Source organism: Pleurodeles waltl, chromosome 11 (genome assembly GCF_031143425.1).
Source record: "Pleurodeles waltl isolate 20211129_DDA chromosome 11, aPleWal1.hap1.20221129, whole genome shotgun sequence".
Taxonomy (NCBI): Eukaryota; Metazoa; Chordata; class Amphibia; order Caudata; family Salamandridae; genus Pleurodeles; species Pleurodeles waltl.
The window spans coordinates 695557235-695570648 of record NC_090450.1 but is presented as its reverse complement, the minus strand read 5'-3'; the positions used below and the strand labels follow the sequence as shown (position 1 = coordinate 695570648).

The 13414-nt window shown below is 43.4% G+C and overlaps 1 protein-coding gene across 4 annotated transcripts in view; it reads right to left on the bottom strand.

Moving 5' to 3' along the window:
• DBNL (drebrin like) overlaps positions 1-13414 on the bottom strand; it is a 137507-nt gene that overhangs the window by 90387 nt on the left and 33706 nt on the right. For all 4 annotated transcript variants that reach the window (XM_069214242.1, XM_069214243.1, XM_069214244.1 and 1 more), the window contains exons 4-6: positions 7055-7129; positions 3363-3509; positions 1551-1628 (exon numbers count right to left, since the gene is read on the bottom strand). In XM_069214242.1, the coding sequence (XP_069070343.1) occupies positions 1551-1628; positions 3363-3509; positions 7055-7129 (300 nt within the window). The remainder of the gene's footprint in view (positions 1-1550; positions 1629-3362; positions 3510-7054; positions 7130-13414) is intronic.

The window sequence follows — 13414 nt, the reverse complement described above, 5'->3', positions numbered from 1 at the left end:
ACGAAAAGCAAATACTGCAGGGGAAACATTATCACCAGAGGAACAAGTGTACCAGACCAGCTGGCTGAGTTCTCAGAGGCTTAAACCAGCACAGGTGAGAGATGATGAGAGGAAGATAGCTTTAGGGCTAAGACCAAAGAAGTGAGAGCATCCTTAGGCTAGTAGTGAAAGAGGAGGATAAGTGCTGTGAGACCGAAACAAAAGGGGAGTGTGCCATGATGGGAATATTGGAGATACAATATACAAGATGGAAGAGTGCTAATGAAGAAGGAGTACCAAGAGGGGTAGAGGTGTGCTTGGAGCCTTGGCCAAAAAATAGTTGGGATCATCTATCAATCCTCAATTTCAAGAGTACCACAGAGCTAAAAAGCCTAGAACCCTAAGGTCTGCCTGCCATGCAGATCTAGCTCTGGATGTGCTCGAGAAATTGGCATGAGATACAGAGTTTGTGACTTCTTGGGCCTGGTAGATTAAGGGAGTGCAATAGGATCTAGACCAGGTTTCTCCAACAAGTGACTCAACATCCACTGACAGCTTGCCAGCTACCAGTAAGTGGCTCGCCTGTGTGCAGATCGGTCTACTAAATTAGAAGCTTTTGCTTGGTTGAATTAGTGTATGTATACCAAAAATGAAAGGTGTATATTTGATTTAAAAATATGCGCATTTTCACAACTCTCTGGTTGTTGTTTGGAGAAAAAACCTTGAACTTCCAAAATACATTCAAAGCAGCTATTGCAATGAAAAATCATGTGGCATTACTAATATCATTACCTTGGTGCCAGGGGCACTACAGCTTTGACGGTTATGCATTAACTATATAGAGGAATAGCACATGGACAAAGATTTGACATAAGTGCTGGTAACAAAGCCTGGTGAACTGAGGTGATCACTGCTGGTAATCTTGCCTAGGGTAACCACTAATGTAATTCTAGCTGATGTGGTCACTATTGCAACCTCAATTAGTGGACTGGGTTGATATGGTTTTCAATAAACTTAAATAGTTCTTATTATAGATAGGTTGGAGAACTCTGACCCAGATACTGTCCCATTTACAACTGGATAGGCAAGCAAGAGTGGCACATGATACCAATCTGAATGGCATACCATGAAATGTTTTCCCCCTGGAGATTAATAAAAAGGAAATGGGGCCTGCTACCACTAGATTTTGATCATTCATGGATCTGACACAGGAATATAGGGTCCTTCCGTTCTATCACCCGATGGTCCTGGGTACTGGCCGGGAGCACCTTTAGGATTGCATTAGGCTCTGCAGGTGGTACAAGAATACACAGGCTACCACCCTTTATAATGGATGACTGGAGAGATTGGATCAGACACAAAGCATGTTGACCTCACAATCTCACGTGTTTGGCATGGGGACAAGGAATCTTACCTCATGGTTTTGCGTTTGGAAGAGTGACACAGAATCGTACACCTATGTCTGAATGGCCACGAGAGTCTACTGTGGTGGCAATGTATGTGAGAAGTGTTAGGGTACATATCTATTGAAGAAGCACGTAGAATTGTTCTCACTGAAAAAGTCCTTTTACCTGAGCTTTGGCCCAAAAGCCATCCTTGCCGACCTGTTTAATTTCAGACATGGCATTGGTCTTCTGGTACACAGACCCCTGCAGAAGGGCGATAAAGCATTCGTGTGAAGTCAACACAGTTCTAAGACATCAGAGAAGGGGCATTTTGATGAAGGCAGACAAAGCATATCCCCCACACCATTACAGTCTTGCCCCCTCCACAGCCAGATTTTCCAAAATGTCTCCATGCACAGTGACACAATCCCTATTACCGCTTAGATATATGAAACCACTTTATGATCCACATGTACTGATATATTTCTTCTAATTTGTGCACTGTCTTATACCTCACAGGTTTCCCTTTCATTTTGTGTTCATATTTTTCAGAAGAGCCCATTTTTAGATCTGACTTGACGGCGTAGGTCTCAACAAATGTTATGTAATGAACGGAAAAAAAGCTCACTGCTGAGGGACTTTAGCTCCGCCCACATGTCCGTGGACAGGATTACATTTTGTTTCAGCAGAAATTCTGTGCTTGAACACAAAAGTGCTTCCTCTCCACCAAGCTGCGATTACATGGTTTATCTAGATGTATGTGCCAACAGCAGTATGGCTGCTTAAAGAAAGCTCACAAACACACAAATTATCAAGCTTACAGTGGGAAGGAACTTGTCCTTTCAGGAGCAAGCACAAGGAACAGATAAAGTGCCTTAAGTATAAAACTTATGGCGTTTATTTTAGTCTAGTAGCACTATATATACTCACCCACGCACACAAAGCCCTCCACAACAAGGGACCGGAATACCTCAACAGACGCCTCAGCTTCTACGTCCCCACCCGCCCCCTCCGCTCCGCTGGCCTCGCACTTGCTGCCGTCCCTCGCACCCGCCGCTCCACGGCGGGTGGGAGATCCTTCTCCTTCCTGGCGGCCAAGACCTGGAACTCCCTCCCCACCAGCCTCAGGACCACCCAGGACCACTCCGCTTTCCGGAGACTCCTAAAGACTTGGCTGTTCGAGCAGCGATAACCCCCCCTTTCCCCCCTAGCGCCTTGAGACCCGCACGGGTGAGTAGCGCGCTTTATAAATGTTAATGATTTGATTTGATATACCCTTTGGTTTCCATAATTAGCTGGATTTTAGAGTGCATTTGTGTGCTGGAGATCAGTATCGAATGCCCAAGGGCTACAGTAACCCACAAGCATTTTCAGGTCCCCCTCGACAGCACAGCTTGTCCAGGACCTTATCCGATCATCAAAAAAAGGGCTTTCAGAGTACTACTGAGAGAGGGATTTAGGCTCCACACACATATTGGCTTAACCAAATAGAGGATTTGATAGCGCTGAAGTTGTGTGCTTCCACTAAAAAGAATGCTTGTGTTGCACTTTTGGCTTGTGGCAAAGCTAAGAATCAATACAGCAGGAATGAGCTGATTATGGTGGCAAGCCAAATATGGCTATAGACATGATCTGTTTATTATGAAATCTTATGAAAAAGGTGTAGGCCTTATGTATGTATTGTGAAAAGCATATGTTAAAGTCAATAGACATTTAAGCATAAATTATTATTTCTTTGCACTAAAGCCCACAGGCAAATATTTTATTACATGGAATCTCACACATTCACAGATCATCATACCAATTTTTCAATCCCATATGAAATATCAAATTTTAATGAAGACATGTTGGCAGCAGTAACTGAGATGTTATTGTATAGCTAGCTTCTAAATGATCACCAAGGACACTCATGAAAAAAACCTCTTATAATTATCTCTCTCAGAGAAAAGCTGTATTCAACCCTGACCCAGATTTGGGACCTTGTGCTTGAGTACTTACCACTGGCCCTTGGGGACCTGCATCACTGAATTTGTTGGACTCCTTGTGAAAGTTGTAGTTGGCACCAGATGCTTTGCCGACCTTGTCCATGATGGTTTCGGGTTCGACATCCTCATCTGCCCTAGCATTGATGGTCACATGCGCCCCCTGTGTTGGGGTAAAAGGGGGAAAGAATCAGGAACCTGGGGGTGACAGCCTAGCTGCAGTACAACAAAGGTGCATGCATTGAGGTAAAATATAGAAAAGCTATGTGTAAGTACAGGCCATGTCTGCCACTGACTGTGTGTGACCTTCATCAAATAACAACGACCCCAGGACAGTGGTTTACCCAATGTGATTGGGAAAATGATTGGGAAAATTCATCTCACCACCACCACCATAAACGGTATGCCACTTTATGGCCGTGTTAGCAAGGACAACAAAAACTGAAGAGGAGTGATGTATGAGCCCCCACTACTCACTTCCACCCTGTCCCGCAGTCTTCCCCTCACGATCCTCCAACTCCAGAAAACTGACCCAGGGAGCAGTGCAAAAAACTGGTTCTAGTAATCCGAGGACACCAGTGAGGAACAGGCACCAGTGGGCAAAGAGAGAAATTAGTGTCAGTGGAAGGAGCAGGCAAAATGAAATGCTGGGATTCGTGTGGATGATTTCAGGTGCCCGTGTTCAAACAACTCTTGTGATTACAAAGATTATTTTAACTGTCCAGAGATAGTTTGTGTAAGGAAATGCCTCTTTTTGCATGTTCATCACCATATTGTGGGACTGACGCTGCTGGTTTTTCGACTCCAAAAGCGCACGCAGGCCTGTCAGCCAGACCTAAGTGCCAGTGCTCAGACCCCATATAAATTGCATGTCAAACTGGATATACCCAATTGGCAAGGACTGACTTACTCAAGTCCCTAGTATATGGTACCCAGGGCACTTAAGGCAGAGCATCCACTCAGGGCTGCAGCACTATTTCTGCTACCCTGTGTGTGACAGAGTACAAAATTCACTCCAATGGTAAAGCCACCCTATATCTTAACACTTAATGTAATGTCTTCCCCAGGGAAGGCTGATATGCCTTAACAGCAACACTTCCAAATTGTCGTTTTGCTAAGGATAAAGTTAGTAGCCCCAGTGACTAACATAGGGAAACTGGTTGGCATCTCAACCGGCTAACTCCTGAATGGGACTAACAAACTGGGTCATGTAAGGTATCAAATTAATCGTGACATTAAACCTGACCTGATGCCCAGGTCGAATTTAATAACACTATAAAAAGGTAAGCAACTTTTAGAAAGTAGTCGCTCTGTGCATCAGATAGTGCAGTGGGCTCACAAAGATGCTGGCACACAGACTGCTTTGTGACCATCTGGGGAGACGTGTGGACAACTCTCAGGCTCAGGAACAAAGGCAACTGCCGCAGAATGAAGTGTGACCTCCCCCCCAAGATGGCCACTCAGTCAGTTAGACCAAAAGGTGAGCTTCAAAGGTGAAGCTACCTTTGAAGGGAAAATGGTGATAACACTCCCGATCGGCTGCAATTTTTTCTGTAGACAGGTTGGAGACTGGGACAGAGGGAGAAATCCAGTGTCAAAACTGGTTTTCGCGTGGGTGTGTATCCCTTAGGTACCCATACATCTGGGGTGAGCTACCATGCTCCTGACCACCAAGGAAGGGTCATGCCATCTTGGAAGGGGCAGGAAATTTACCCTCTGGGATAGCCAGGTGCCACAGTAGACAGGAACTTTGTCACCCAAGAGGAGGTGACCCACTAGTCCATTGGCTAGTGATCACATTGTCCCCTCAGGGCACTTCCCTGGGACAAATATGGCACCCTAGTTTCAGTACACTATGGATTTGGCAAAAGGACCAAAGGAGAACCACCCTGTTAGCACTGAAAGAGCTTAAAAGAGAAGCTCCATCGTCAGAAGGAATGACCTGCTGCACTTTGGGCTGGTAAAGTTTGGAACGTGTTTGTGGCTCCTGGCTCTGGGAAAAGTTGAGTTCCAGCCCCAGATCGAAGAAGTGACTCCCAGGGTCAGTCAGTTGGCCCCCTGGGACAGCACCAGTTACATTAGAGCTGGAAGAGCCGAAAACCCCAAGTCGGTAGCAACCGCAGACTGTTTGCAGCTACCTGACGCTGGCAAAAGGACATATGATGGACTGAATGCTGAACAATGCAAACAATAACCCCAATCACAAAGATCTGGGTTTAATCCAGCATTTTTTTGCCCACCACGCCAACCCAGTTTGGACCTGGCCATATGCAAATCATTCTTGACTTTGTTCCTCATGGTGACAGTCCAGCCCTAACTGCCAGGCAAGGTTCTCCCTGAACTCGAAACAAGCATCCTGGGATCGTTTTCTGGGGGTCACCCCTCATCAGTCAGGCTAGCTTGAATTCAGTGTTGCAATGAGCACAGGACCACGCCTGCGCATACCCTTCCCGCTTAGGGCGACAGAAGCGAAAAGAACAGATGATGGACTGAATGCTGAGCACTGCAAACATTCACTCCCAGCACCAAGACCCTGGGCACTTCAAGAGACTTATCAGAGATAAACAAAAGTTGCATCTGTGTCTGCTGAACCCGTGGCTGTGGTATGTTCTTGGATGTGCTGCGCAATGGGGACACTTGCCCCTTCAAAAGGTTTGCAGCCTAACCGCTGTATTGCAAGAACCGAAGGCCTGCCACAGACGCCCTTCTACCAGTACAAAGAGGAATTTGTGCGACCCCAGGGCCCATCGCCAAAGTCGTTCAACCTTACCTGTGGACTTACCTGTGGACTCACCCCGTCAATGGCACAGCATCAGGAGCATCCTTTGCCTGCATCCCTCAACATCAGGACCACTCAATTACTGTATATGGCAGCTGTCCTGTAAACTTTGGATTTTGCCTCCGAGACACTCTGGTGGGCAGGTAACTGTACAAAGTATCCTTCCTCACCTCCTAGACCTCTGTCCTTCCAGAACTGGTCACCCAACTTGGGTCAGAGTTGCCAGACTAACTCTTTCAAGCTTTTCAAAAGTTTACAAACTTTTATTGACCAATGTTGGTTTGTGGTTGACATAAGTTATTCAATGCTTTAAAAATTCATATTTCCGGAACTCTTTGGTGGATTTTGTTTGTCAAAGTCTCTAAAAGTTCATAAAAATATTATCTATTTGTTTGTGAATCAGTGTCTTCTTTCTTTCGTGTACTGTTGTTTTCTTATTTTATTGTTTGTTGCTGTTAAATGCTTTACACATTGTTCCTTTGCTAAGCATTACTGCTCACAGCCACAGCTACCCAGGGCTGAGCTTAAGGTTAAGTAAACTACCTGACTGGGCACAAGATGGTATTTGAGAGTGTACTGCACGATAAGGCCCCACAGCCATATCATATAGTACACCCAAATCCTTGTAGTTTGCATGATACAAAATGGAATATTAGGAAGAAATGGAACACTTGGTGATGGGTGCTTTATGTCATATAACTTTACACAAACATCCGCCCATGGGCTACAGTGGGATAGTCGAACACTCATAGCACCACAATCCAGACATTACGCAAATGATAAATAAGAGTACATAAATATTTCCTCCATTTATTCATGCATACCGCCAGCCCCGCACAATGGCTAAGATGTATAGCAAAATCCAAATCAGAGCCATAGCAATGCCTACTTTTTAGGGTTCAAAGTAGAAAAGGAAAAACATGCCTTACCTTCAAGAAGGTTGCAATAGTGCTGACATGATTGGCACAGATTCCTTTCCGGGCATCTTTCACCCCTTCCCCAGTCTGAAAAAACAAAATACTGACATTAGAAAAATATGCCATTGACCCCAGACACTTCATTAGAGTCTTGTTCACATCCTACATACTCTTCGAGGCATTTCACTCATGTCCATACCCACAGCTTCAGATCCTTCAGTAAATTCTAACTCATTCTCATATTACAGGTGTAATGTTCAATTGATCCTCATTCATTCCTCGTCACAGCCCTCATCTGCATGCTACAGGCTACTCATCCCATTTTGATTGGGCTGTTTATGCAAGTTATTAACCAAATATTTGGAAATGACTAATTGTAAGGTCAGATATCACAGAACTGAAGTGAAAACATTCCTTAATGACTGAATAAAAGTGAGGAGCCCCTGGTCAACATGCTGTTGGAATTCAAATCAATTTTTACACAACGGCTGCAGGGAATGAATGAATTTAATCATTCATTTTTTGATAATACATGTTTGACATCTGCTTTAAAAATGAGTCTTCATTTGGCACATAGACACTGTTTAAACATCTAGTTTGCAGGCCACCTGGGTGAATACCAAAAAAGTGTTATTTTAAAGCATTTCTCTGTATGTCCTCTCTTGGCTCCCACATCTTTTGTTCTTGCATGCATAAACATACAATGTCTGCATTCAATAATATTTAGGAATCACAATTAAAAGGTTTTAAAAGAAAACATTGCTAAGCTCAGCTGTTAAGATTACAAGGATGATTTTTTTGTCCTCCACATAGCCAAGACCTATTGCAGGTCTGAGGATACTTATTGACTGGGCAAGGCTGCGGGGAACGGGAGCAGGAGGTGTCGCTTCTAAAGAGTTTGTTTGGTTTGGCATAGCACACGCTCATACAGTTGGGAGTTACGGACCCTAACAGTACATAGTGGTAGTGGCAATTACTAAAAGAATGCAGTGCCTCCAAGGGAGTGGGTACCTCAATATATGCAGCACCATTTGTAAGCTGTTATGCAAACATGCACAGGAAAATGAGAGGTTTGGAGCTGCACTGCCCGCTGATAACCTGTGAATAGGTTTACAGTTGATTCCATTGCTTTTACAAATGTATGAGTTTTGTTTACCCTTTCACTTCCCTCCTGTTTCTCCTATAAATTCAAGTTTTTGTTATAACAAATACACCATGGTTACTTATACATAACTATCCGGTTTCCCGGTTTCCCAATCCTGTGGTGTTAGAAATTGGGTCTCTAGTTGGCAGAGGTATACACCCTTGCCCAAGTAGGGACCACAATCCTATTCAGGATAAATTACAACACAACCCAAATTATCCTGTGCTCACCCCTCTGGTGGCTTGGCACAGAGCAGGCAGGCTTAACGTAGAAGGCAATGTGTAAAGTATTTGTGCAATAACTAACACAGTATCAGTGAAAACACCACAAAATTACACCACACAGGTTAAGAAAAATAGATAATATTTATCTGAATAAAATAAGGTCACAACAATCCAATTAGCACCAGTGAAAAGGTTTAAAAGAGTTTCAATCCTTAGGAATCAATGGTTGTATCTTTGTATCACACAGTAACTGGGATGCATCAAAAATAATAACGTACAGGAGCAGCAGAGGAGATGCGTGGAAAAAGAAGGTGTTGCGTGACATTTGCTGGCACGGCAGAGATGCGTGGTTTCTTTCCACGCTGCAAGGTGATGCGTTGAATTTCAGGAGCACAGCCTTGGTTCCTTACTGTGATGTGGTGATATTTTGACGCCCAGGTACGATGCGCTAAAAATTCTTGACACGCTGGTAAAAGGAGCAGGTGATGAGCTGATCTGATAGGAGTCGATTTCTGGTTGTGGCTCCGACACTGCATTGTTACGGTTGTCGATGAGTCAATTTTCCAGCCTCAAGGAAGGCATTGCATCAATTTCTGCAGGTGTTGGGTTGATTTTCTGACTCAGGAGGATTTCCTTAAGGGGTGAAGTTTTTGTTGGCCCTTGGACTTCAGAAACAGGAGGCAAGCTCAATCTAAGCCTTTGGAGAGCACCTTTGTGTGAGGGCATGCCACTGGCCTTTGAAGTCTAAGAGAGAGCCCTTCCACCCTTCCTGCCCTGAGAGACCCATTCAGTACACAGATAAATGCAGATATGACAGAGTGTCCTGTGCTTATGTTTGTCTGAGTGGAATGCACAAAGTGAGCTGTCAACCAGCACAGACCAGATAAGGACTGGAGACAGGGCTGTAATGCACAGACTGCAGTAAGTGCAGAGAAAAGCCCACTTTCTAAAAGTGGCATTTCTAAAATAGTAATACTAAACCCAACTTCACCAGTAAGCAGGACTGTCTATTACCGTTCTGGCAATAGTAAACTTGACAGGCTACTCCTTCCAGATCAGAATCTGCCACTTAAAAGTATATGAGGGCAGTTCTAATGCTGGTCTCTGAGAGAAGCAGGCCTCACAGTAGTGGAAAACGAATTTGTGAGTTTTTCACTACCAGGACATGTAAAACACATAAGTACACGTCCTGTCTTTTACCTCCATAGCACCCTGCCCTATGGGTTGCCTAGGGCCTACCTTAGGAGTGACTGGTATGAAGAAAAAAGGAGTTTTTAATACTTGGCAAAGTAGTTTTAAATGCCAAGTCGAAATGGCAGTGTAATTACACACACAGGCCCTACAATGGCAGGCCTGAGACATGGCTAAGGGGCTACTTATGTGGGTGGCACAATCAGTGCTGCAGGCCCACTAGTAGCATTTAATTTACAGGCCCTGGGCACATGTAGTGCACTTTACTAGGGACTTACAGGTAAATAAAATATGCCAATAGGGTAAAAACCAATGCTACCATGTTTAGGGGAGAGCGCATATGCACTTTCGCACTGGTCAGCAGTGGTAAAGTGCGCAGAGTCCTAAGACCAGGAAAAACAGAGTCATAAAACTGGAGGGAGGCAGGCAAAAAGTTGGGGGATGACCAGCCTAAGGCTGTCCGGTCTAAAACCTGGTTATTTTTAGTAAAATTATTTTAATTATTTCTGTTCACTGTTTTTCATTTCAACACTTCCTTTGACTGGACCATGCAGCTTTCCCACATTCTGTTGTCTGGTCCAAGGCAGGTGCTCTGCGGCTGCACAATTAGGTGCACCCAAGATGAACCAGATGAAAACCAGTCTAAACAAATGTGAACTTCAACACATCTTCAACACATAAGATGACATACATTTGACCTTGCTACTATACATGGTAAATCGCTTCTAGAAAATTCCCTTAATCTGAACCAGGCAGTGTTCTGCACCGGAATGAGTACAGAAAGGATGCTCCACACTGGGCTGGATAACCAAAAGCATTTCACTTTCCTGGACTTAATCTTTACTCTCCTCATGTAATTAACCTTTTTTCAAACCTTATGCTAGGTCTGTCAAATAGGGAGTCAACTGTGTTATGCCTTCTTGCCTTTATGTTCCTTGCTTCTCTCCCACTGAGTGAATTTGGTCAAGTAAACAGATGACAGCCACTGCCCGAGATTCCAAATTATGGCCTGCAGATCATACTGTATGGCAACAGCAAGCACTTGAACCACAGAGCAATCTGTCATGCAAGCCGTACTATATCCATGTACTGCTCCTGGACCAGTTCCTAAATACCATGCCAGGAGAAACAAAAAACCGACATAGCGAACACATTAACCATTCTCATAGCCGGGCAGAGATAAAAAGGAGGGGGTGAACAGCTCTTTATGCCAGGAATCTCCAAGACTACCAGGCGATACAAAATGAAATGGCATCTGCAGTAAGCAGTCTCTTTGATTCATGGTTACAAAGCATGGGTGGACAGGCACACAGACCATGCAACTATAAAATGTCTTGATATATTCCTTTTGCAATGAGGCTTTGAACATTCAATTTTATACTGGGCTATTGTTTTTAAGCCACTGTGCATCATTTATTAGATATACAGAAAATTACGTACCTGATAGACAACCCAGTATGCTCTTTCATTGGCATTTACAGTCAGACAGTTTTTTTTAAGTTTTTTTTTTTTAAACATTGAGATATCTTTTTGTTTCCCGCCTCTGCTGCAACTTCTCAAACTTTTAGAAACATGTTACTCAGTTAAACATACAATAAATACTCAATTTCGCAAAGACCGCCAATTCTTATGATATAAATACTGTTGCAGAAGACAATAGAGCAGAATTGAAAAACTGTTATTTATAAACCTAATAGAAACACTGTACATTAAGAGTAGTATTAAGAAAAACAAATAATATCCTTCACATCAAGCCTGCTGCACAGAAAACTTCACATATCTATTTGAAGCTCGTAGTGTTGTTGTCACATGCTGTGTACTTTGCCTTCCAGTGTTTGGTACAGACAAGGGGATGAAAAAAACTTGGGGGCTCTAAAAAGGGCATGGCCTATGTAATTAAGGGCGTGACTTAAACATGTTAACAAAAAATGTGTGCTTCCCATAGTGTGCCACCCAAATGGTATTTTGCTGTTTTTCTGTGCTTTCTGTTATTGCATCCAGATATACAACACAACAACTGACATACAACTAAAACAAGCCAGGACTACTAGCTTTGTCAGTAGCTGCTAGCGGTATAAGACAAATGAACAAAAATGATGTTGTGAATAATATTGGAAAATGTTTTAATTTTGAAATCATAAGACTGTGAATTAAACACTACTGAGGATCGTAGAAGAGGCAGTGGTCTTTAGGGTGTCTCAATCATTCTTGTTCTTCCCTTCACACCACATTCCTCTGAAGTCTTTGTTCAATACTCCACAGCTGTTTTTGCACATCTTTCTGAAATCCTCAATCTGCATATCTCACCTCTTTCCCCCTCAGCAAAGTCTTTTCACTCTCCTGTGTGTGTACTTCTTTGTATCTCTTTCACTTCACTACCCCCAAACTCTCAACACGCCCACTTACCTATGCACTACATTTTCTTTAATTTACACTTTGTCAATATTTTGGCCATGTTTATCTCCTCCACACACATTTGCAAAGAATCACTTTTTAACCCAGATACCCTTTTTTAACACCCCTCCCCCGCACACCCCCCAGGGCTGAGTCCTTTTTTGGTTATTTGGGCTAGTTCGAATTTAGGCCCCCATAACTTTTGTGCACATAAGCTATCCATGCCAAATTTGCGTTCTTTTTTCCCCCATCATTTTCCCCATCATTCTTGGGATTGTAAAGGTACCTAGAGTGTGTGGCTTCCCCTGGTGGAGACCGAGAAATTAGCCACAGTACAGCTAAAATGTGCAGTTAAAAAAAAAAAAAAAATGGGAAAAAAGTGCTGCAGAAGAAAGCATCTGTTTTTTTACCTGCAAATGGGTTTGCAGCGCTAAAATCACCATCTTCCCAGCTTTCAGGAACAGGCAGACTCAAATCAGAAAAACAATTTTTTCAGCACAGTTTTGGCATTTTACTGGGACATACCCCATTTTTACTATATTTTGTGCTTTCAGCCTCCTTCCAGTTAGTGACAGAAATGGGTGTGAAACCAATGCTGGATCCCAGACAGCTAAACATTTTTAAACAGTAGACGAAATTCTGAATTCAGCAAGGGGTCATTTGTGTCCCTTAAGGTAGTCCAACAGAAAATAACAGCTGAAATAAAAAGAATATTGAAATTGAATTGAAAAAAACAGCTATTTCTGTCCATGTTTTCTTCTGTAACTTTTTCCAGCTATGGCAGATTTTTAAAGCAATATACCGTTACGTCTGCTGGACACTTCTGGTTGCGGGATATATAGGGCTTGTAAGTTTATCAAGAATCCTAGGTACCCAGAGCCAATAAATGAGCTGCACCTTGCAATGGGCTTTCATTGTAAACCGGGTATACAGCAATTCATTTGGTAAAATATAAAGCGTGAAAAATAGGTATCGCCTATATATATATATTATATATATATATATATATATATGCATGCCCCCGGGGGGCATTTTCAGTTGGGGCCAACCCTCTCCCCCAAGTGTAACCCCTGGTGTCTAGAGAGGTTGCCTGGCCTCACCTTTCAAACGAGGCCTTCCTGAATGGTGGGGAGGCCCTTTTGGGCCCGTTTTCCCGACCGGAGCAGAAAGCAGCCTTACCGGCGTGCTGATGTCACAGAGGGGTGGGTGGGGAGGCAGGGGGAGAAACTGAGCTCTTCCGTGTCTCATTAGGGGGTTTTAAAGTATAAAAAAATACTCCGGTGCAAAACCCCTCCCAGCATCGGCCACTGGTCGTGACCCGCACCTATGGGCTTAGGTAAAACATGTGAAATATAAACAAAAATTAAGTCTCTCACTTGTCGCACTTTAATGTGTTTTATTTTCATTGTTCAGAAATCG